The sequence below is a fragment of the Glycine max genome, chromosome 15 (genome assembly GCF_000004515.6).
Source record: "Glycine max cultivar Williams 82 chromosome 15, Glycine_max_v4.0, whole genome shotgun sequence".
Lineage (NCBI taxonomy): Eukaryota > Viridiplantae > Streptophyta > Magnoliopsida > Fabales > Fabaceae > Glycine > Glycine max.
Genome location: NC_038251.2, coordinates 52,419,124 through 52,441,314, shown reverse-complemented (window position 1 = coordinate 52,441,314; position 22,191 = coordinate 52,419,124). Strand labels below are relative to the sequence as shown.

At 32.8% G+C, this 22,191-nt stretch overlaps 3 protein-coding genes, 1 long non-coding RNA gene and 1 other non-coding gene across 5 annotated transcripts; 2 read left to right on the top strand and 3 right to left on the bottom strand.

Annotated features, from left to right (window-relative positions):
* Positions 1–1,119: 1,119 nt before the first annotated feature.
* On the bottom strand, positions 1,120–3,927 carry LOC100775530 (E3 ubiquitin-protein ligase RNF181). The gene is made up of 2 exons (XM_003546807.5): positions 2,976–3,927; positions 1,120–1,640 (listed from the first exon to the last, which is right to left on the bottom strand). The coding sequence occupies exon 1, from the start codon at positions 3,694–3,696 to the stop codon at positions 2,995–2,997; it is 702 nt and encodes a 233-aa protein (XP_003546855.1). The 5' UTR covers positions 3,697–3,927; the 3' UTR covers positions 1,120–1,640; positions 2,976–2,994.
* Positions 3,928–4,661: 734 nt separating this feature from the next.
* Positions 4,662–4,743, top strand: TRNAS-GCU (transfer RNA serine (anticodon GCU)). Its single transcript has one exon. It is a non-coding gene; the product is annotated as a tRNA-Ser (tRNA).
* A 7,355-nt stretch (positions 4,744–12,098) lies between these two features.
* Positions 12,099–18,556, top strand: LOC102670188 (uncharacterized). Its single transcript, XR_005888586.1, has 2 exons — positions 12,099–12,968; positions 18,059–18,556. It is a non-coding gene; the product is annotated as an uncharacterized lncRNA (long non-coding RNA).
* Positions 13,267–16,890, bottom strand: LOC100820437 (AAA-ATPase At4g25835). The gene has a single exon (XM_003546806.5). It carries the CDS (start codon positions 15,122–15,124, stop codon positions 13,421–13,423), a length of 1,704 nt encoding a protein of 567 aa, XP_003546854.2. The 5' UTR covers positions 15,125–16,890; the 3' UTR covers positions 13,267–13,420.
* A 1,910-nt stretch (positions 18,557–20,466) lies between the features above and the next one.
* Positions 20,467–20,982, bottom strand: LOC102669206 (uncharacterized). The gene has a single exon (XM_006598588.1). The coding sequence runs from the start codon at positions 20,980–20,982 to the stop codon at positions 20,467–20,469; it is 516 nt and encodes a 171-aa protein (XP_006598651.1).
* Between the last annotated feature and the right edge of the window lie 1,209 nt (positions 20,983–22,191).

The following is a 22,191-nucleotide window of genomic DNA, read 5'->3' as shown; positions in this document are numbered from 1 at the left end:
ATATATATATATATATATTCTTTAATAATTATGTATTAATAAAAATCCTTAACTTAATAAATAATAATTTGTATAACATAATATTATATTAATAATAATATCATTTACCTTAAATATATAAATAAAATTTATTTTAAATGTAATTTTATGTTTTTTTAATTCTAGAATTTATCCTATATAATGAGAAAAATGCTAACCATTGTCCTAAGTTAAGGAATTCAAAGGGAGAAAATTTTATTGAAGCGTATAATTACACTCTCCATGACTTTTTTGTGTTTTTCTATAATTTCTATAATAAATATTTTTTCTTTTAATTCTTTAACCAATACTCTAATGATACTAGTTAAGTTAACTCATAATATTGACTCATAATATTATTGTGTCAATAACCCAGATTAATTCACTTATATCAAATAAGTTTCAATAAACGATCCTATCAAAATTATAGGTGAATAAAAATATTATTATGTGCAAAGTTTGTATATTATCTTGACTTAATCGAATTAAGGTTTAAACAAATGAACCTGCCAGGATAAATAAAAATGAAGTTAAATCCTGCCCAAATGGATCAAAATCGTCTGACACCCTTGAACAGGAGAGGTCAAGGCCATCGAGGTTAGAAAATTAAGGATATTGCTCATTTTCCTTTACGGGGAAAGGAAAATTAACATTAAAAATTGTTTATTTTTTATTTCATTCTTCTCTAATTATAAAATTCTTTTTAAAAATTTATTTATTCCTTTTTAAAGAATTTTTCTAATTTCTAAATACATTAATTATTTTTTCTCTACATATTCTTACTTATTATTCTCTCTCCAAATATTAATAAAAAATAATTAAGTGAACAAAAAAAAATTAAATTAATAATATAATTAATCGGCAAATTTTAATGTGATTAATTAAATTTACGAGAATACTTTACTAATTTAGTTTCTTACCCAATTTCTAAAAAGACCCTTTCTATAATAACGGTTTCCCAAGAGAAACTAGTTCACCCACTCTCTGAACCATCAAAGTCAATCACAATCATTTGGGAGGAAGGAAGTTGATGTTTAGTTAAGTAGTGACGATATAATTAACCAGCTGCATTCATTACATGAGTAAAGATCAGAACAAAACTTACACACCACAACAAAATATGCATTTTAAGGCTATTCAATAGTACACATCCACACTCAAATGATTCAATCCCTCAACAATCTCATACCATAACTACAGCAATATTGGCAGGAAAAAATATCATCTACTGTAAATCCATAACAAAAAACAAAATTGTGAACAAAATGATTCAGTGGGAAGGATCCATCATCCACTTGGACAATTCAGACACAGCACAAAAGAAAGCCAAGTTTTACACAAGATTTTATTGCCTAAATTGGAAGGGAAATTTGGGTAAGGAAATCCAGTTCCAAGACCAAGTGACCAACATAGAGAGAGTGGAAGATGGAGGAGAAATGCACATTACTCGTGCACTCCATCAAATTTATTGTATTTTTGGCTATAGCACTACAACTAGCTAGTTGGAGATTCCCAAAAAAGGAGGGAAAAGAACAAAAGCAGCATAATCGTCGGTGCAGATTTACACTTGATAAGACGATCTATGGTGATACAACTTCAACATTATTTAATAAACTATATACCTGCAATCACATTTCCGAACAGCAACATTAGTTCATAAGCAACAATTGAGACTCTTTCAAAATAGAAAATGGTTAAAGTTGCTAGAGCAAAAAGCATTATTAGTAATGACTATCCTGCAGCAAATAGGAAATGGTTAAAAGTTGCTACATCAAATGCATTCGACATACTTAAAAGTTAGAAGACACATACTTTGAGTGCGGTTGAAAAAACCTTACTTACAGTTTTATTTAAAATTGTCTTATAATATAAGCTTTTGTGTAAGTATTTAGAAGAACTTGTGAAAATAACTTATAATTTTTCGATATGCTGCTTTAAGCTTATTTCAGCAAGCTTTCCGTTCTAGCTTACGAAGAAAACTTGGGATATACTATGTTAGAAGAGTTTAATCATATTTAGCTCCATTTGGATAAATTTTTCTATAAACACAAGTAAAAAAGAAAATAAAAATGTAAAATGAATTGAACTTCCCACATAAGCTAAAATAAACTATGTAATTTCTTCGAAAACTTTTATAGAATATCTTTTCGTGTAATTTCTTTGAAAACTAGGGTGCATAAGTCTGTGTTTGCTTGAGTGTCTACAGGTTACATCTTGGAAAAATTCACGTCAAATTTATGAAATGGCATAGTAGCAACTAATGTTAGCTTCAGGAATGATGAGCATCTAAGGCCAACAAAGGTCAATCCAAACATGCAATAAGTTGATTTTAGCTTATGAGAAAGCTCGATGCATTTTATCTTCTTTTTTTTTTTTTTTCTCTTTGTATAATGCATAACTGCATATGAAAAAATTTACCCATACATAACTTTACTCTTCAACTATAAAACCAACTTATATATAAGTACTTACATAATAAACACTTACTCATTAAATATCATAGAATGGGTTATGGTCTCTTCCCCAACCCAATGTTAACAACAATTAACATCAAATCTCTAACAATTTTCAAGGCAAAAATACATCACAAGAGTCCAGTTTCAGCAAAATCCTGAATTACGCAATAACAACCTCTGTAATCTTGCCGTTTTCCTCAAATAAAACGCAGAAAACCAGCATTCAAATCTCAAAATCTCGGTTAAAAACAATAAGGGTCTAGTTACCAATAACACTCTCCAAGACTTAGAACACACACATTATTAACCTAACAAAAATTCCACACTCTCAATTGATCTAATTCTCCAACCAAATTTCGAGTTTCAGTTCCATAATCCGCAAAACACATGTTCCCATCAAATTCTAGAGCAGTTCAGCTTAGTTCAAACTCCAATTCTAATTAGAGCATTAAAATTGACGAATCAAAGGACATGAAAAAGAGAAGACAAAGAGCAGAGCACCTTATTGTAAACGTCGTTATCAGCAAGCCGAATCGCCGCCACCTCCACCGCCGCCGCCGCGAGGCTCGCCAATCTGCGCGCGATGATTCTGGTTCTCTTCGATGAGCGCGTGGCGCGAGGCAATGTGGCTGAGCGTGGTCCTGAGCCCGTAGAAATCCTCCTCCGTCAGCTCCGTCAGCCTCGCAATGATCTCCCTCCTGATCTCCGTCATAACGGCGTCGGCGTCAGCGTCGGCGTCACCACCTTCCTCCTCTTCTTCCTCCAACCGAAACCTGCATAGCGGACACGACGAGTTGAGTTCTATCCACGGCGTGATGCAATCGGAGTGGTAGAGGTGTTGGCAGGGCAATTGTTTGGCTTGGGCGTTGAGGGTAATTTGGTCTTTGCAGACGGCGCAGAGAACGACGCCGTTGGGGTCGAGGGAGGAGAGGAGGGAGGGGGTGACGTGGAGGGAGGGGAGGGGAAGGGGTTTGGAGGGAAGTGGCTTAGGGTTAGGGTTAGGGTTAGGGTTGAGGAGTAAGAGTGCGTCTTGAAAAACGACATCGAAGAGGGATGATTCGGCGTCGTTTTCTTGGGAGAGGCTTGGGGAGTCCATGAGTTCAAGGAAGTGGGTGTGGCAGTGAGGGCAGAGGAGAGGGGAGGGTGGGAGAGTCAGGGACACGCTCATGTCGCACTCGTGGCACCAGTAGGTTTTCGCTTCCGCCGTCGCCGTCGCCGCCATCCGTGGTGGTAGTTGTGGTGGCGGTGGCGGAGAATGGAAGAAGTGAAGAAGCACTACTATTGAGTGTTTGTTGCGTGTGGTTCGGTGTATGAAGAATGGGGATTAAGAGAGAGAGAGAGAGAGAGAAAGTGGGGCCCGCACCGACTTCAATAGTTCAACGGTTCATTTCTCTATGCTTTTGTTTTCTTTCAGTTGGTAGCTTCTTAAATGCAACCTTTCAACTACAATATCAATACGATGTTCGCGCATTCAATTGGTTCTGCTTTGAGGGAAAAATCGTTTTTTTGCAATCATTTTAATTTATTATTTAATTAATTTTGTTTAAAATTTTAATCTCATCTGATTCGATTTGATGGGATTTGGATTGGATTGGTTTTTACTTTAATTGTACTTTTATTTTCTGATAAAATATTAAATAAATATTAAAGTATATAATAAAAATTAATTTAAAATATTAAATATTTATTTGCATGTCATTGTATGATTATATTTATATATCTTAATTCAAATGGTTAAAAAAATCTTTAATTAACTATATTTTTTTATAAACAGGTACAAGTTAATGATAATTTTATAAATACATAACAAATACAAATATAAACACCAGTGATTATTAAATTATGAATAAAATATATAAGTAATTTTTAAAATCAATCTAATCCAATAAAAAAAATTGATTTTCAAGTTTTTTATTCATTTGATTTTTGGTTTATTTGGATTGATTTTTTTTTATTTTCATTGGATTAGATCAGTTTATAAATACTTTTATCATTAAGTTTGTGAAAATATAAAATTATTTTAAGTCTAACTTAATATACAATTATAATGATATAGAAGGAGTTATTCATACAGTATTCTTATTTGCCTCAAAATTGTCTATACCATAAGATACTTATGGACCAAAAAAACAACCTTGCAGTTCAGGTTTTATATTAATATATATTTTAATGTTGAGGTGAAAGAACGTCGCTTTGGCCGAGTGGTTAAGGCGTGTGCCTGCTAAGTACATGGGGTTTCCCCGCGAGAGTTCGAATCTCTCAGGCGACGTTATACATCTTTTCTTAATCACATAAAATTGCGAATTTCTCAAAATAAAAGAACTAAAATTAAATTTTTAAAATCAAAGAATTAAATGAAAATATTAAATTATATAAAAGGATTAAAATCTTTTCCAAATACATCTTATAAAATATTATTAACAATATCAGTGACAACTATCATCGCCAAAAATGGAAGATTAATTTAAAAATTTGAAATTTATATTTCACAATTTATTTTCATACAATTTGCCTTAGACCCAAATTTATGTAGACATGACATCAACCAATGTCGAAAGTTAAAATCCCTAATGTTTGATAAATAATTTTCGAAACCTTCTAGATTAGTAAAAAAAGGTCGCAAAGACTAGTCGATGTTTTTAATTTTTTATTGCTTATTTTGTTTAAACAGAATGACCCTTGCTGGAAAGTATAATGTTTTGGTCATTTCATTAATGAATTGGTGCTTCTCTTCTACATGGATTTGTAATTTCATTAAATAAATTCTGTGGATGTATTATTTTGTTTTAGACTTGCACAAGTTCTGGTGCAATCAGTAAAATGTTTTGATTCATTTATTAGATGAATTAAATTAAACGATTATTCAAACTAATACATGAGTTAATAATATGACTGAAAGTGGAGACTTTAATTTTTTGGAAGTCATTTTATTTAAATTCCCACTTTAAAATGATACAGTTCATAATACTTTGGGTTAGGAGGGAAACAAATATTGTACTGTCACTTTAGGTATGTATGTTACTCTAAATAAACAGTGATAGCCGATGAGTTTTTTATTTATTTGATATCATATTCGAACTCACACTCTAATGTTTTTTAGATTATATCTGCAAACCACAAAGTCATGAGAAGAAGTGACAACAATATATAAATTCTTAAATATGCAAAGAGAAAAGTATTAAGTAATTCGTTTCTTTTAAGAATTAATTGCTTCTTAATAAACACATTATGTTTTATTTTAACAAAAAAACTCAAAATATTTTATAGTTATGGGATGTAAGACAAATGGAGATGTCTTTATCTAAAAAAAATTTAGGAAGCTTCTCTAATTTCAAATCAGTGTCTCTTTGGCTAAATTATGGAATTAGTTTCTCTTATCATAACATATATTTTAATATAAAATTTGTTATTGAAATTAAAGTTAATTATATTTAACGGTTTAAAATTTAGTGTGCCATCACTGCCATAGCTTATGGTTAAAGCAATAAAGCCTCGTTATCTTAGTGAGTAGCAATTATTTGTCATATTGACTTCCAATCCTCAATAACCTTGAATATGAATGTTGCAATATTCAACGGTGACTCCATAGTGAACTAGGGTGCACTGTTTGGACAATGGATGTTTTTTTTTTTTTTTGGAGATGCCTGAAATATATTTGAATTTTGTAATTGATTTCTGAATTTTTATTTTATTTTTTTATTGAATTTCTAAAACTTCAAAAATTTTATAAGAGATCTTTGTCGTTAGTTTTCATTCAAAACATGATAACGTGTCAGTTAGTTGGACACGTCAGCAATACACATACAAAATCATGTCAAAGGTATCAATGACATGGCGTGTCACTTTGATTTTTATTTTATTTTTTATATTTAGTTTAATTTAATAAAATATTTTATTAAAATAAATAAACAGAAGCAGAAGTCACTGGCTCATGACCGCCTGAAACACAACCATCACATCCTTTTTCTGTAGCTCTAGCCCATTATCCCTTTCTAAGAAGGAGTCAACATCGGATAAATATTTTTCAAATTTATAAGCCCAGAGTATTCCGTTGACCTCATGAACGATACGTAAGAGGCATGTATATGCCTCGGAGGGGCTAAGTTTGAGCTCAATAATTAAGCGGTCAAGCTTGTTGAGGACGAGGCGGGGGTGAGGTGCTTAGTCCATGATTGGCGGAGGACAACATGGGTTTGGATGTGGATGCCCGTGACGGTGTCAATGAGGAGGAAGGCACCATCGTTGAGATTGGTGACAGGGGAGACCTCGCTGCAAAAGTCAATGTGGTCGGAGGAGTCGATGAGGTTCACCTTGTAGCAAGCCGCCATTAGTTGCACATATAAGCTATTATTTTCTTTTTTTAATAAAAAGGTTTATTAAATTAAATTAAATATAAAAATAAAAAAATCTAGGTGACACGCCATGCTATTGATGCCTCTGACGTGACTTCACAAGTGTATCATTGACGTGATCAACTAACGAACACATTATCACATTTTGGATGGAGACTAATGACAGAGATCTCCTACAAAACTTTTGAAGTTTTAGGGACCCAACAAGAAACAACAAATTTTCAAGAAGGTAAGCTAAGGCTAAAACCAATAAAAGTTGATATTCTTACTATATTGACATCTCAATCCTTGTTGTACTAAAGACTCACCTTAATTAAATAATAAAAAAAAGACTCACCCTAAATATATTGATGAGAAAGAGAAACAAACAATTGGGAAGACCACATCATATAAAAAAAAAAAAAAAACAGACTATGACCTAACGGAAGGGAGCTCATTCAATATTTCATCTCTGCCAATGAAGTTGGATTTAACAGAATAAATTAGTCTTCTACGATATAGTAATTAGTAAACTAAGGTTCAAATTTATATTAAGTGATGTGTTAATATTTAGAGTTTGATTATGGCTAAAATAGGAATTCCTTTGAAGGATAATACATGTGAAAAAAATTCCATCTCCTCCGATTCACAGTTCACACATTGACAAATGTAGCATTATTTTTTATTGGCAAATGAAAAAAGGGAACATATATGAAGATAACTAAAAATACAAATTAGCATCTCATGTTTAGTGTTTTAAATAATTGAAGTGTTAATTAAACAATGTTTGTATGAAAGATGACATATCAACATACAACAAAAAGACAGAATCAACCCAACCGATTCCTAATCTTTGTAAGATTCCATAAGAAAACAAAACCAATCCAACCACTTCACTCTTGTACACCCATCACTCATCACTAAAACAGTGCTCATTTGAGTTGCATCTTTCATCCCACTACCTTGCAACTACTCTCACCACAACTTCGCACCAATCATTTCAAGATTGGACAAAGATGTTTATTGGAGGCAAAAAGGGAAACTTCTTGCCTTTACGTCACTATCTAATTTTGTGAGTTTGGTATCCGTGAATGTATAAAAAGCTTTTAGTGGTTAAAATCAAATAATTGTGCAAGAAACCAACAATTCTCAACGAAACAAAAACAGGTGATCTCGTGTCCAAATCAAATTATAAAAAGCTTTCTAGATGTATCTAAAAAGGTGTTATTACATTATTTAATAAGTTGAATATAATTTTTTTTATAAATTGTACATGAAGTAATAATTACGATATATAATTTTTTGTGTGGAGATATTACGATATATAATTGTAACTATTATCATAATTCGAAAATATTCCATTTAATATATCGTGTAATTGTTATCATGTAAACTTCATTTAATTATGTATTGATATAAACTCTATGGATTTTTTTTCTTAAAGACTTAAATATGTTTTTTTCTTTGTAAAATTGCTAAAATTTAAATTTCATTTATGCAAAAAAATTATCAGTTTTTCGTCCTCATAAAATTATAATGACGAAATATATATTTTAACATTTATATTAAATTATTATAATTAGAATTTTATCATGACTTATTATTAAGTTCATTAATAAATTAATTATAAGATTTGTCGGTTAAATTATTAACTTCATGAATACCCATAGAAGTATACAAGTTAATGATGAATATTATTTATTTTTAATGTAAAAAATTATATAAAATACTACATCTAATCCTTCATTTATATATATATAGAGAGAGAGGATGATGATTATCTTATATGAAAATGAGAATAGTTAACTTCAATCGTTGGATTAAAATGAAAGATTTCGATTAAAAATATTTTAAATTCAATTAAAACCTCATTTAATCATAAAATTTTTAAAAGATTCATCAAATAAAAAATCATATATCTAATTTATTACGTTCAAGTATATCTCAAATCTATCATCACTACTATCATTATCATCTTCATCAAGATTGCCGTTGTGATCATTGCACATGGCCACCAACATGCATGTCATTGTCATTGCTATCGCTCCCATTGGAGCAATGATAGCAACAACAATTCATGCTTAAAGAGCCTTTTAGGATGGACTTTGATTTATCTGATTGGTGGAGCATCTTCATCTTCTTTTATCAACAAATCCTTGCCCTTGTAGCAATTAGCCTTTTTGATCAAAACATGCTTGACCACTCCTATTTTGAACTTAGTGTTGGATGTGGCCACACAGGAAAATTGGGTTCCAATGAGATGTGGCAAATGTGCATTGAAGCATACCAACCGTCTGAATGAAGCTTGTTTGGACTTGATTTCCTCCCCATATGCAACTAGCTTCATTCTATATAAACTCAAGGCCATAGTTTAACTTTTCCCAATCTTGGAAGCTAGGACTCTCTCCAGGCATCTCCAGATCAATGTCCTCTTACTAAAAGGTCACAGTAGACTTAGTGAGATCCCATAGAAGAACAACATTTAGAGCACATATGAGTGCCATAAGTTGTTAAAGATCCAATGGAGGTGAAAAAGGCATATATGTCTTCAAATTTTGATTCCTTGCTTAATCAGAAGGTGCTCCGGGAGGATAGACCTTCCTTTCATTAAGCTTATGCTCAAAGATCAAACTGTTGGGGTTAGGCTAGCTGAACAATCTGATGAACAAGGAATTCTTTGAACACAGGTTCTCTTCCTACATAACAACCCATAACATTGACCTCTTCGTTTGGATGTACTTCCCATGTAGGATAATTGTAGGATCAATCACCTTGCTTCCATAGATCCAGAAGATTGATCTTTTCAAGCTCTACTTGTTGCATTTTGGGGTGCAACATGTTGGTACCTACTTCAGCTTTCTCATTCTAAGACTTTGAATCTAGGGTAGAATCTTACATAAATATTTGGATCAAAAGGTGCAGAAGGTGGAGGCTTGACCAGTGGAATCTTGCATAGAAATGATTAGATAATTTATTTCTAGACTAGATAATTTTTTATAATTATAAATTATTAAATAATAATTATCAAGTAATTATGATAAAATTTGAAATTTTGAGTAATTAGATTAATCATTATCAATCTGATTTGAATTCTGAACAATTAAATTTATGATAAAAAATAATTATAAATTAATTCTTATCAAGTAATTATTATAAGTATTTGAAATTTTGAATAATTAAATTAGATTAATAATTATAAATCTGGTTTGAAACTATAAATAATTAAATTTATGATAAATAGTAAATATAAATGAATTATTATCAAGTAACTATGTTAAGTATTTGAAATTTTAAATAATTAGATTAATTATTATCATCATATCTCCTTTTTCTCAATTGTCTCTTTTTTTCTCTGCACTGAGCAATCCCGCTTTTGTGTTTTTTTATGGACTACTAGTGAAATATTAATCGTACGTACATTTGTGAAATATAATCTGTTAGGCTTTCTCTTTCTATTATCTTCATTTACAAATTTAATTCTTTTTTCTTTTCCTCTAATTATTTTTTGTTCTTTATCCTCATTCTTATGTTTGGAACCATGTATAATTAAGTATGCACAACCAAAGATTTTTCTTTTTCTATAAATTATTTTTCGTATAATAGATTTTTTTAAAATATTTTTCATTTAATTTTTTAAAAATATTATTGACCATGTAATAAAAACTTATATTTATTTAATAAAAATATTTTATTTTAAATATTTTTCCTTTTTATTTTATTTTTAAAAATTATTTTTCTTTTTAGAAATTTTTTAAATCATTTTTTTGTTTAGAAATTGTTACAAGTTTTTTTTTATCATCGCTTTTTTTTTGCTAACTTTCATTCTTTTTTAATTTCCTTCTTTCTCTTGATTCTGATGTTTCTCATTTGAGTCAATGTTTTTAAAAATATTAAATTAAGGATGTATCTTATTTTTAAATTTTTGTTTTCATTTTAGAAATTTTTAAACATTATTATTTGTCAATTTAGTTGCTTTCCTTAATTGTTTTAGAGATAGATATGTTTCTAACTAATGTCGGAGTTTTTATTAATAAAAAAAATCAAATTTAGGGTATATTTTTATTCCTCATTTTAAAATTAGTTTTAATTTTGATAATTTTTTATAATTATTTTTCTTATCATCACTTATTCTAATGACTATTTTTATCATTGGGTATAGGTTCTGAAACAGAGGTTGCCAATAAGTGAAGTGAAGTGGTTTAGTGTGATCATTATAAACACTTGACTTTCTGTTAATTTTGTAAATTGTTATGTTAATTGTAACCTATAATTATGTATATACTAAGTTTGGCTCCCAGAATTAGTGTCATGTTATTTGTAGTATTTGTTGCACACGAATTTTATTGACGCTCAAATCCTTCATAGTATAGATTCCTCTATATAGAATTTTTTTTAAAAATTAATTACTTTATAAAATTACAGTATTCTTTGAGTCTCCTTCAACTTAACTATCTCATCATATTTGAACATTCTTATCCTGTATTTTACTCTCGATAAAAGTATTAATTTACTCATTAAATAATATGCTACGGCATGTTAACTTTTTTAAATTATTTTTTATTTTAAAATTTTAATTATGATTTGTAAATCTCTTCCGATAATTTAACTATGGAAGTGATGACTTTAAAAAATAAATTTTTAATATAAGTTTAATATATTTTGTGGTTAAATTTTAAAAATTGATATAAATAAAGATAATGTAATTAGTAAAATAAAGTGATACAAAAGTTAATTCCAAAAACACACGCTAGGCCCAAAAGGTAAGCATACATAACTTTTTTTTAAAATTACATTTAAACTAACAAGAAATATATTTAACTAATTACTTTCAATAGTTCATATATTTTATTAATTTTTATAATTAATAAGTAGATTTTTTAGTCTTAAAATTTATATTTTATTTTTCAAAAGATACCTGAAGTTTATAGTTTAATTCCTAAAACGTCTATGTCATTAAAAAATTTTAACTAACAGAAATAAAATTTTTTAACAACAAACTCCTTTTGAGAATTAAAAGACAGAAACTAAAAAATTTACTAACTAAAAATATCCTATAAAGACTAAAAAAATCCACTTACAATTATATCTTTTCTTATTCCATTCCTCTTGGTTATACCCCACCCTTTCCCTTCTGCCTCCTCGTGGTGACCATATATGACTTCCCATCCTTTTAACCCAACCAAAACTTCAACTTTTCACATTTGAAGGGCAAGATGCCCTTGATTGGATCTTTCAGGCTGAACAGTTCTTTACTTACTACCAAATTCCTCCTCACCAACGCTTTCCCATGATTGCTACATGAAAGGAGAAGCTCTTTGCTGGTTTAAATGGAGGTATCATAACCACTAGTTGGTGGATTGGGACACCTTCATTAGGGCTCTTGAGATCCGTTTTAGGCCTAGGTATTATGAGAACCATTAGGCCGATATGATACTATCACAGAGTACCAACACCTTTTTAAGGGTATTGCTAGGTGCACTCAATATTTTTAAAAAATACTAAAATTGTTCCTTCGCTTTCTTCGCATTTGTGATGCGTGCGTGGGAGGGTGGTCCGTAAATCTTACGGATCAACTTGATCCGTATGCCTTTTACATATCAAGTTGATCCGTAAACCGTTTATGGATTAAGTTGATCTATATGTTAATATTAAGCGCATACGGATCAACTTAAAGACTTACAGATCAAGGATATTTCAATCTTTTCCATTTAAGTGTTGAGTACATCAAGTTGCTGGTGTATCCTAGGAACACCGCCTTTTTAAACAATTGAGAAACCGAGTGTATGGTCTCAATGTCAAAACCTTGTTGAACTGTTTTATTTCAGGCCTTAATCCTGAAATCAGAAAGGAAATGGTCATTCATCACCAACGTATTGGGCGAGCCTGTCTTTTGGAGGCTAAGCACAAAGACACCAAATTGAAACCCAGCCTTCATCCAAACCCTACCAACCCTATCCCCACCTCCCAAACCATACCCACTACCCCTATTCCATCATCCTTACCTATTAAACGTGTCAACCAGGCCCACATTAATTAGATAGGGCCCTAGGCCTTTGGTACTATTGTGACGAAAAATATGTCATTGGTCATAAATGCCAAAATCCTAAATTCTTTCTGTTACGTATGGAAGATGACAATAATGTTTGAAGTTATCCAGTTGTAGGTGAGCAACTGTCCTTGTTCTTATCTTGTTATATTTAGCCGTTATGGCTCTTGTCAGAAATTATGAAGAAAAGTTTTTCAGCAATTCTATCACAACTCTATATTTCAGATAAATAGTGATGATTGTTTGATTATGCGACAATTATGTTTTTTTTATTTATATTTTATAGCTGTAATTAATTTAATCAATTTTGTTACTGTATAAAAAAAATTAATTTTGTTGAAAGACATAATAAATCATTTGATTTTTTTTTCTTGTCACATTTAATTCTGTGGTTCCAGTACTAAAAAACCAATTCTCACGAAAATAGTTGCCATTCCCGATCAAGGTCCTTCAACACCACAAAGTGCTTAACAATAATTAAAAAAAAAAACACTAATCACAAAACACTTAACAAAGCTACATTCATCCAAATTTTGCCTTTTTTTTTCTTTCTAAAAAAAAAAACAAATTTATCTACCAGGATCAGATCTGGTCAACGACCTTAACCTAACGAAAAACTTGACTTTCTTATCCAAATTGTTACACCCATGCTGCTCCTTCCTCTTCTTCCCACTGAACGCATCCCAATTCTCCGGCGACCCCATCAGCAGCACGCTCTCCGGCGACCTAACTCCAACCGCCTCCTCATTCTCTGCCTGGTCATTGGCGGCGGCGGCGACGGCCAACATCCTCCCCTGCATCGCCGCCAGCACCTCCCTCATGGCGACGTCAGCATCCCCTCTATTCCGCAGCAAAATCTCTCCCACCTGCGCCGGCGTGAGGGCCCCACCGCCGCGGATGCACCCCTCCACCGCCTGGAACAGCACGTGCGACTCCAAGCCGAGGTAGTTCCGCGCGAGCTCGCGGAACGCATGGGCCCCACACGTGGCAAGGCTAACATGGACGTCCATGCGGCCACAGCGCACGAGCGCGGGGTCCACACTATCCCTGTGGTTTGTCGTAAACACCACAATCCTCTCTTCGCCGCAACAACTCCACAACCCATCGGTGAAATTCAAAAGCCCCGAAAGCGTGACGCGCCCACTCTCCTCACAGCGCGTAAACGACGACGTCGTCGTCGTCTTCTTATTACTACTCCTCAACGACAGCTTCCCAGCCTGCGTTTTCTTAACCGTTCGATCCGCCGTCAAGTCAACGGAACAGTCAATGTCTTCAATCACTATAATTGAACGGTTCGTCGTTTGGATCAGTAATGAGCGTAACTCGGAGTTATCAGAGACTTTGGTTAGTTCCAAGTCGTAAACGTCGTAACAGAGAAAATTCGCCATTGCCGCTATTAAGCTCGATTTACCCGAGCCCGGTGGGCCGTGGAGTAAATACCCACGCTTCCAGGCCCGGCCCACGCGCTTATAAAACTCTTTACCCTCTGCAAACGCCGTTAAGTCGTTTTTTATGTTTTTCTTGAGTTCTGGCTCCATTGCTAGGGTTTCGAAGGTTGAAGGGTGACGGAAGGGGACGGAGACCCAACCCGATTCGAACGAGCCCGAAGAGGTGGTGTTGTTGGTGAAGAGCCTCCGCTCGCGCGAGACGCGCTCGAACTCCTCGGCGCGTGAGGTCACGTGCGCGAGGTAGGGCGAGAGGAGCGCGTGGCGGTGGCGCTTCGGCAGGCGGAGCGTGAAGCTGCGCCTTTCCTCCAGCGAGTCCTGAGCTGTCTCCACGTGGTGCGTCCACGCCACGCGGTGGCCGCGGAAGGCGTCGTGGACGGTGTGGTTCGGCGCGACGGCGAAGGAAATGCGGTTCGAAGACGGCGATCGGGAGAGAGTTAATCGGCGGCACGCGGTGGCGGGGGCGTGGTTCGAGGCGTTGAGGTAGAGGTGCGCGTGGCGGTAGAGGTCGTTGAGGTCGACGCCGCAGTAGCCGTTGAACTCCGGAATCTCGAAATACGAGTACGGAGAAAGTAGATCTTGAAGAGATTCGTATAGTGAATGAAGCAACGAGAGAAGCTGTGATGGAAGAACGTTCTGGAGAACGGTAAGTAACCCTAACAGAGACCACATTTGTGATAATATCTCCATTTCTGTGTGTTTTGGTTTGATTGAAAATTTGTTTGTGGGAGTGAAAATTGGAAACTGGAATTGAAGGGTTTGGGTTTTTAGGGTTCTTATACGGTGCGAAAAAGGAGGAACATGGTTCTGAAAAAAAAAAAGAAGCATTGGGTTTGGGCATATGGTAGAGTAAGCAAAAGTTAAAGGTAAAGATGATGATGAAGGCGACCACTTTGCTTTTTGCTTTGTTCGATTGAAAGATGTGTGAATTGTGATAATTGAGTTGTTAGGGTTTTATGGAGATTTTTGCCATGCGTCCAGAATCTCAGAAAAGTGCAGATTTTTGTTTGCCAAAGGATTTGTTGCTTGTTTTCAGCTTTGGAATTGTTGAACGATTTTTTTCTGGGCTCAAATAAACCAAAATCACACCAAAAAATGCAAGGTTTTGAAAATTGCCTAAGGTTCTGCTTCAACCTTTTTAATTGTTATGGACAAAAAGAAAAACTTTCAGTTGTTATTTTTTTTCCCTTTTTGTTGCATTGGTTTCTGTTTATTGTATGTAGTGAGCATGGATTTAAATCGTAGTTTTTGTCGTGATTGTCGAAATTAAGGGAAAAAAAATGTAGCTTTTACTGTTGCAGTTTTGTTCTCCACACATTGTGGAAAAAAATTGTCTTGCATACTCCTTCCTTTGATATGGACTGGGATTACTTTTTTATTTCTAAAATAAAAGCAGTCATATTAAGAATTAAGAATATGAGACATATCAATGATCTTTCCCTCAGCTTTTTATTTAAATAAATAATAAAAGCTGTCTTATATGAGAAATGATATATGAGTGGGTGTTCAAAACCATTTATAAATCTACATGCTGATACAAAAACATAAAAAATCACTTAAATAAAAAATCACATGAACCAAAAATATGAAAAATCACATGTTTTTCGATTTTCACATCTTGTTTTAAAAATCAAATCAGTATATCATAATTATATTAATTTTTTTATTGTGATAATTAATAACGAGTATTAACTAATTTATTACTTTTATTTAATTTATAATCAAGATGTATATTTTATTTTCATGTACTTATATTGTTAAAAAAAAATATTAAATATCATGGGATACACAAATTACTATTATATTATAAAATAAGTTGATAATATTATTATATTTTAATACTAAATAGAAGTGAAGATAATAATTTTTAATTAAAATATATTAAACAAAATTTAATAAAAATAAAATTAATTTTTAAAATTATATAACGTACATAATACTTGAGTAAGTTTAATTGATAGCTTTAAATTATGAAAATAGACTAAAAAAAAATAAACCCCAAAACCAAATCGAGTCAAACAATAAATAATTGGTTTGGTTTAAATTTGATGTTATATTTAAATTGAACCTTATATTTATTTTATGTTTGATTTGGATAACATTTTGTCTAAAAATTGAACCAAATTGGACTACCAACACCCTTGTGTAAAAAAAATAAATTCTTTCAATCTCTCACTTTTTTTTTTTATCAAGTTATATCATTGATAAAAATAGGATTCATCTCCGGTAAGAACAAGAACGTGAACTGTAATCTAGTTATTGATGAGGACTTTGTAAGTACTCTTTGAGTTTCAAGTTTGTCCTAACCTTGATAAACTTTTGATACAACAAAAACAAAAAAATCTACTTCTCTTTTTCCTCTCACTTTTCTTTCTCAAAGTGTGAAATAACATGGATTGCTTATTCAGATAATATATATCTCTGAAATAAATTTTAAATGCCAATGAATAGATTAATAAATTGTTTAGTCAGATAATATATATCTCTGATTTTTCTTAAATAAAGTATGAGTTTGAGATTTGTATATGAAAAAAACTCATTGAAAGAGTTAGAGCCAATAAGTGTTTTGGGCTCGAATTGCCTATGAGATCCTGGAAAAATTTACAAAATAGACTATAAATATTCTCTTAAATAAGGCCTCAATTTAGTAAATTCAAAGAAAAAAAATCATTAAGAGACTTAGAGCTATATAAATGTTCTCAACTCCAATCACCTCTTATAAGAAATACCCATGGTCTTAGAACAAAATGACAAATTAACAAGAATTATAGGAGTATAGAAAATTTATTCTCAGCAACATTAAAACCTTGGGGGTTACTTTACTTGTTCAAGGTTGCATTAAACTTTAGGTATATTCGTCAAAATTCAACCAATTTTTACAATCATCTTGGTCACTAAGTAACATCTGATGCCCATAATTGTACAATGCACACGGGGTTTGTTAGGGAATGGTATGTAGTGGATCTCGGTTGAGTTGAACCTGCTTTTGGTTCTTTCTTGACAAATCACACTTTATCTTTTTTCCCTATTGTTCTTGTAATTTGTGCCTTCAGAGGTCAGAGAATGTTCTTATGAATTATTATAACTCATCAGTCACTCATGATGAGTGCCAAGTAGCAGATGATAATGAGGGGATGATGATTATTATGTGCTACTGATGATTTTCATGTTTTACTGCAGCACTATGTCGGTTCAATCTGGTACGGGGGAACCCACTAGATAAATTTATATTCACTATATCTTTTTGCATGGACCCATTGAATGGTTTTTTATTCATAATAGCTCTTCATGTTTTTCTTATTCTTCACCTTTGTACTTATGAGCCGTATAGACCATGAGTTTAGATTTTCAATCCACAATAGCACAAATATGAAGTATGTAATTTTAGATTGTGACTGAAAATGCCAATTTTGTTTCTTAGTTGCGTATTTGGTTGGGCACTTCTATATATTCTTGGAACTTTTCATTACATTATTTTAGGCTTTTAATTGTTGAGGTGGTGAAATGGTCGATGAGATTGAGATGTGTATAGATCTTAAAGTCATGCAGATGGTGGTATTCTTTCTTGTGCATTACATTTCTTTTATCTCTTTTACATGCTTATATGCTTTTGAAACAAAGTTGCATTTATGCTTCTTTACAGAAATTTGTCTAAATCTCCTTTACTAAAGCAGCGCATTTCACACCATCAGATCAAGATCCTGTGGTGCATGTTTGGTTGTCGTTCTTATCTAATCTTTGTTGCCCCTTCAATGGTTTTAGGTATCTGCTTATAAAATGGTTGAAATTTTAAGAAAGGGAACACGGAAAGAGAAAATAAAAGGGGGAGGAAAAGAAAAAGAGGCATGTGTATGGCATTAAAAGCCACGAATATGGAGATGGGCAAAAATTTCAGTGTAGGTCAGCCTTGAGAGAAAGCCCTGCGTAAATGGGGGTATCAAGAATAAAGCCACAAAGAGGTTCTCCATATGGAATGTCAATGATCAAATGGATCACATTACATCTGTGCATGAAGCATATCAATATCGATTCATCAAGAAAATAGATAAAACTATTAAGTAGAGCAGTGTTATGACTCTAATTCTTAGCAAAAATTCGAAACCTAAGCCTTTATTTGGGTAAATTTCTCCATAACCATGTATAGGAGATAAAAAAATATCAAGGTAAAAAAATATTGAACTTCTCTACAAGTTAGAAAATTATGCACCTTAGTATTTTGAAGAAGTTAAATGAAAAAGATTGCTATAAAAATTAAAGTTACAAGTTAAATTTTGCTTATGTATAATGTGAGTTTAATTCATTTTATTTTCTTAAATTTTTTCTTAAATGTTTATGAAAAGGTTTATTTAAACATGACCTAAACCATTGAATACCAGAATGAGAGATTGCATTTCAAATATTAAGCTTAGTTTATTATCGTCACCGTCTATTAGTTTGGGTCAGCCTTTAGAGAAAGCCCTACCTAAATTGGGATATCAGAAGAATAAAGCGATTCTCCCTGAAATGTTAAATGATCAAGTGGATCATATTCCATTATGTATGGCACCTTTATACACGATGGATTCTTCAAGAAAATGAGTCAGCACTATATAGAGCTCAGTAGTGTTATCCTGCAATTAGTTAACGAAATACTAAAATGAAAGATTGCACTTCACCCATTTAGTTTAAGCTTTGGCTTTCCATGATAATCTATTAACCATCAAAACTGTCCATTATTTTTCATCGTTTACTGATTAATGTATAGAAAATCTTTGATATTTTAAATCGTAATGGGAACGTTTGGTGTGCTGAGTAAATAAAGCATATATTCTAAACAAATCTTAATAAAATATGACGCTTTTAGCTTCTGTCAAGAAAGAAAACCAATTAATAATAAGGACTACATTGGAAAGAAACAAAAAAAGAAATGAAAATGTACAATATCTCTGTTTTCTTTCCCAGGGTGACATATGCAGGCCACTCCAAAATGATTAATATCAAATCTTCAGATAAGTTTAAGTTTGAAAAGGATATTAGAGAATAAAGTGAAAATAGTCATAATTTATAATGAATATGGACAATCACATATTAAATATTTATAATAGTCTCTCTATGATGTTTATTTTTTGGAAATGTGCATTATTAAAACTGCAATAAAAAAATAGTGCGACAAAAACCTAATGAAAGAAAAATAATACATTCATTGATGAATGATGATAGCTCTGATGGGTTGTCAAATCACAACGACTCTCCAAGACTGATCTGGGATAGGAGAATAGGGTGGGTCTATAAGCCCAAAGGTTCCCAAGAGCCTGACAAGGAAAGGGATGAAGACCAAAGCCTTGTTAGCCCAAAGGAGGGAGGTAATAAAATTGATGATCCAATAAGAGGAGGGGAGATTGTTCCTTTTGAAGCTGTCCCTTCGAAATGATATCATTTTTATGATTTTCATAGAATGAATTCATATTAAATATTAACATAATTATTATGTGACATCGTTTTGAATGGACAGCAGCACAGAGACAACAAAGAAGTTAAATCGAATAAAGAAGAGACAAGGATGATCTCATCCTCGTGAAAACAAAATCATACTCCTCATCACCAACAAAGAAGATGGTTAGGTGTGGGATTTAAGATCAACGAAATCGGAAAAATGTGATGGCTGACCTCTGGACCAAAGAGAGCTTTAATTTTTTGGACATCCCAAATATTTACATGTTAATGTATGAGATCTGACACCATTAGTTTACTGTATGTTGCGATTAGAGGAGCAAATTGCAACATACTATCAATCGTGCTAGGTAGCCAACTATCTTCATAAACTCTGATGTTGCATCCATTCCTAACTCTCCACAAAATGCCTTTTTGGAAAATTTCTTTTGCACCCATTATATTGTTCCAAATGAAGCTTGGTTTGTGTAGTTTATCTACTGCCAGTGGAGAGAAGTTATGGTAGCACCTTGCTTTATAGACTTGTGCCATCAGGGATTAATCAATTTTATGAGCCTCCCCCATGCCACTGCCTAGCCAATAGCGCCTTGTTGAACATCTTTGTCATACGAAAACCATGGTTGCCATCCCTTTTTGCCTTTGTAAGCTTGTTCCATTTCATCCAATGTGATTTCCTCCCATTGTCACTTCCTCCCTAAAAGAAGCGGGATGTCATCCTTTCAATATCTTCACAAAGAGAATTAGGTAATAAGAAGCAGCTCATAATGTATGTTGGGATGGATTGTACTACAAATTTTATGTGCATTTCTCTCCTTGCCTTTGATAAAGCCTTCTTCTTCTTCTTCTAGCCTTTGCCTTCTTCCATACTCCTTCCTTAACAAATTGGAACACTTGACTCCTAGAAGTGTTTTCAACTCATCAATTCTGGGACTAGGCACATTTCGGCTGCAAGAGAGTTCTGTTTTGTGGGGATTTATCATCTGGCTTGAAGCCAATTCATAAGACTGTAGGATAGCCTTAATATGGGTCGTTTCTTCTGGTGTAGCTCTAGCAAAAATGACACTGTCGTCTGCAAATAGTACATGAGAGACCATTGGAGCTCTATGACATACCTTAATACCACAAATTGCTTTTGCTTGAATTGCCTGAGAGATTATTGTTGACAATGTTTCAACACAAAGAATGAAAAAGTATGGGGATATAGGATCCTTTTGCTCAAGCCTTTTGAGGCTTAAATTTCCTATAATGCTCCCCATTGATATAGCAACAAAGGAGACTATTGTGAAATACTTCAAAATTAAGTTCTACCATTTTTAAGAAAAGCCTATATGGAAAATGGCCCTTTCTATAAACTTCCATTCCACCTTGTCATATACCTTTGACATATCTAGCTTTAAAGTCATGAATCCCTTTCTTTCACTTGCCTTGCAATTCATATAACCGCATTATCAATAATGATTCTATCAGGAACAAAATCTCTGGAAGGATAAGCTTTAGCCCATTAGCTATAGTTTTTGTAAAATCTTAAAAATCACATTGCACAAACTAATAGGTCTAAACTTACTTGCATGGGATGATTTTTTGACCTTTGGGATCAGATAGATAAGAGTCTTGTTAATATTTGTTAGGTCTCTCTCTCTCTCTCCATTCAACACTTGAAGTGCCAAGTCCGTAACCTCCTTGACAACTAAATGCCAAAACATTTGGTAGAACATAGCAGGCGTCCCATCCTCTTTTGATGGTTTAGAAGGATGAATTTGACATAATGTTGTATGGACTTCTTCCTTTGTAAAGTCACCATCCAAAATCTCACCTCACCTATTATCAATTCTTCCATTTACCAAGCTTGCTACTTGCTCAATATTTTGAGGATCCACTAAAGTGAAAAGATTCTAAAAAAATTTATAATATTTTTCCTTATAGCCTCCACACCAAGATGGACATTCCCATCATCATCCAAAAGTATTTGGATTAAAATTGTTTGCTTGCGCTGAGAGGCTTTATAGTAATTTTTTTTGTGTTTTTGTCATGACAATAATTAATAACAGATATAAGATTGATCTAATGGTTAGAAAATGAGACTTAAGAATGAAGTGAGAATGAAGAGGTTGTGGGTTAGAATCTCTTCCACTGACATTTCTAACAAAACTAACAAACTAACATTTGCTAATAATAATAAAAAATTATGATGCTATTTTTTATGAGTGTGGAGTATAAGTCAAAGCATAACAAAAATAGAAAGCGAAGCTCTAGGGTACAATGTGCCCACTATATTTGCTAGCAACAAAAAGCACATATCAGTGGGGTAACTATGTAATAAAGCAAAAGAAGTGTTAGACTTTGCTCCCATCTTTTCCCACAGGCATTTCCTTCTCACAGATATGTTGAGAGATGGCCCTCTTGTCTTGATCCTTAACACTTCTGAATGGCATTCATGATAGCTAGATGAGGATGATGGTTCATTA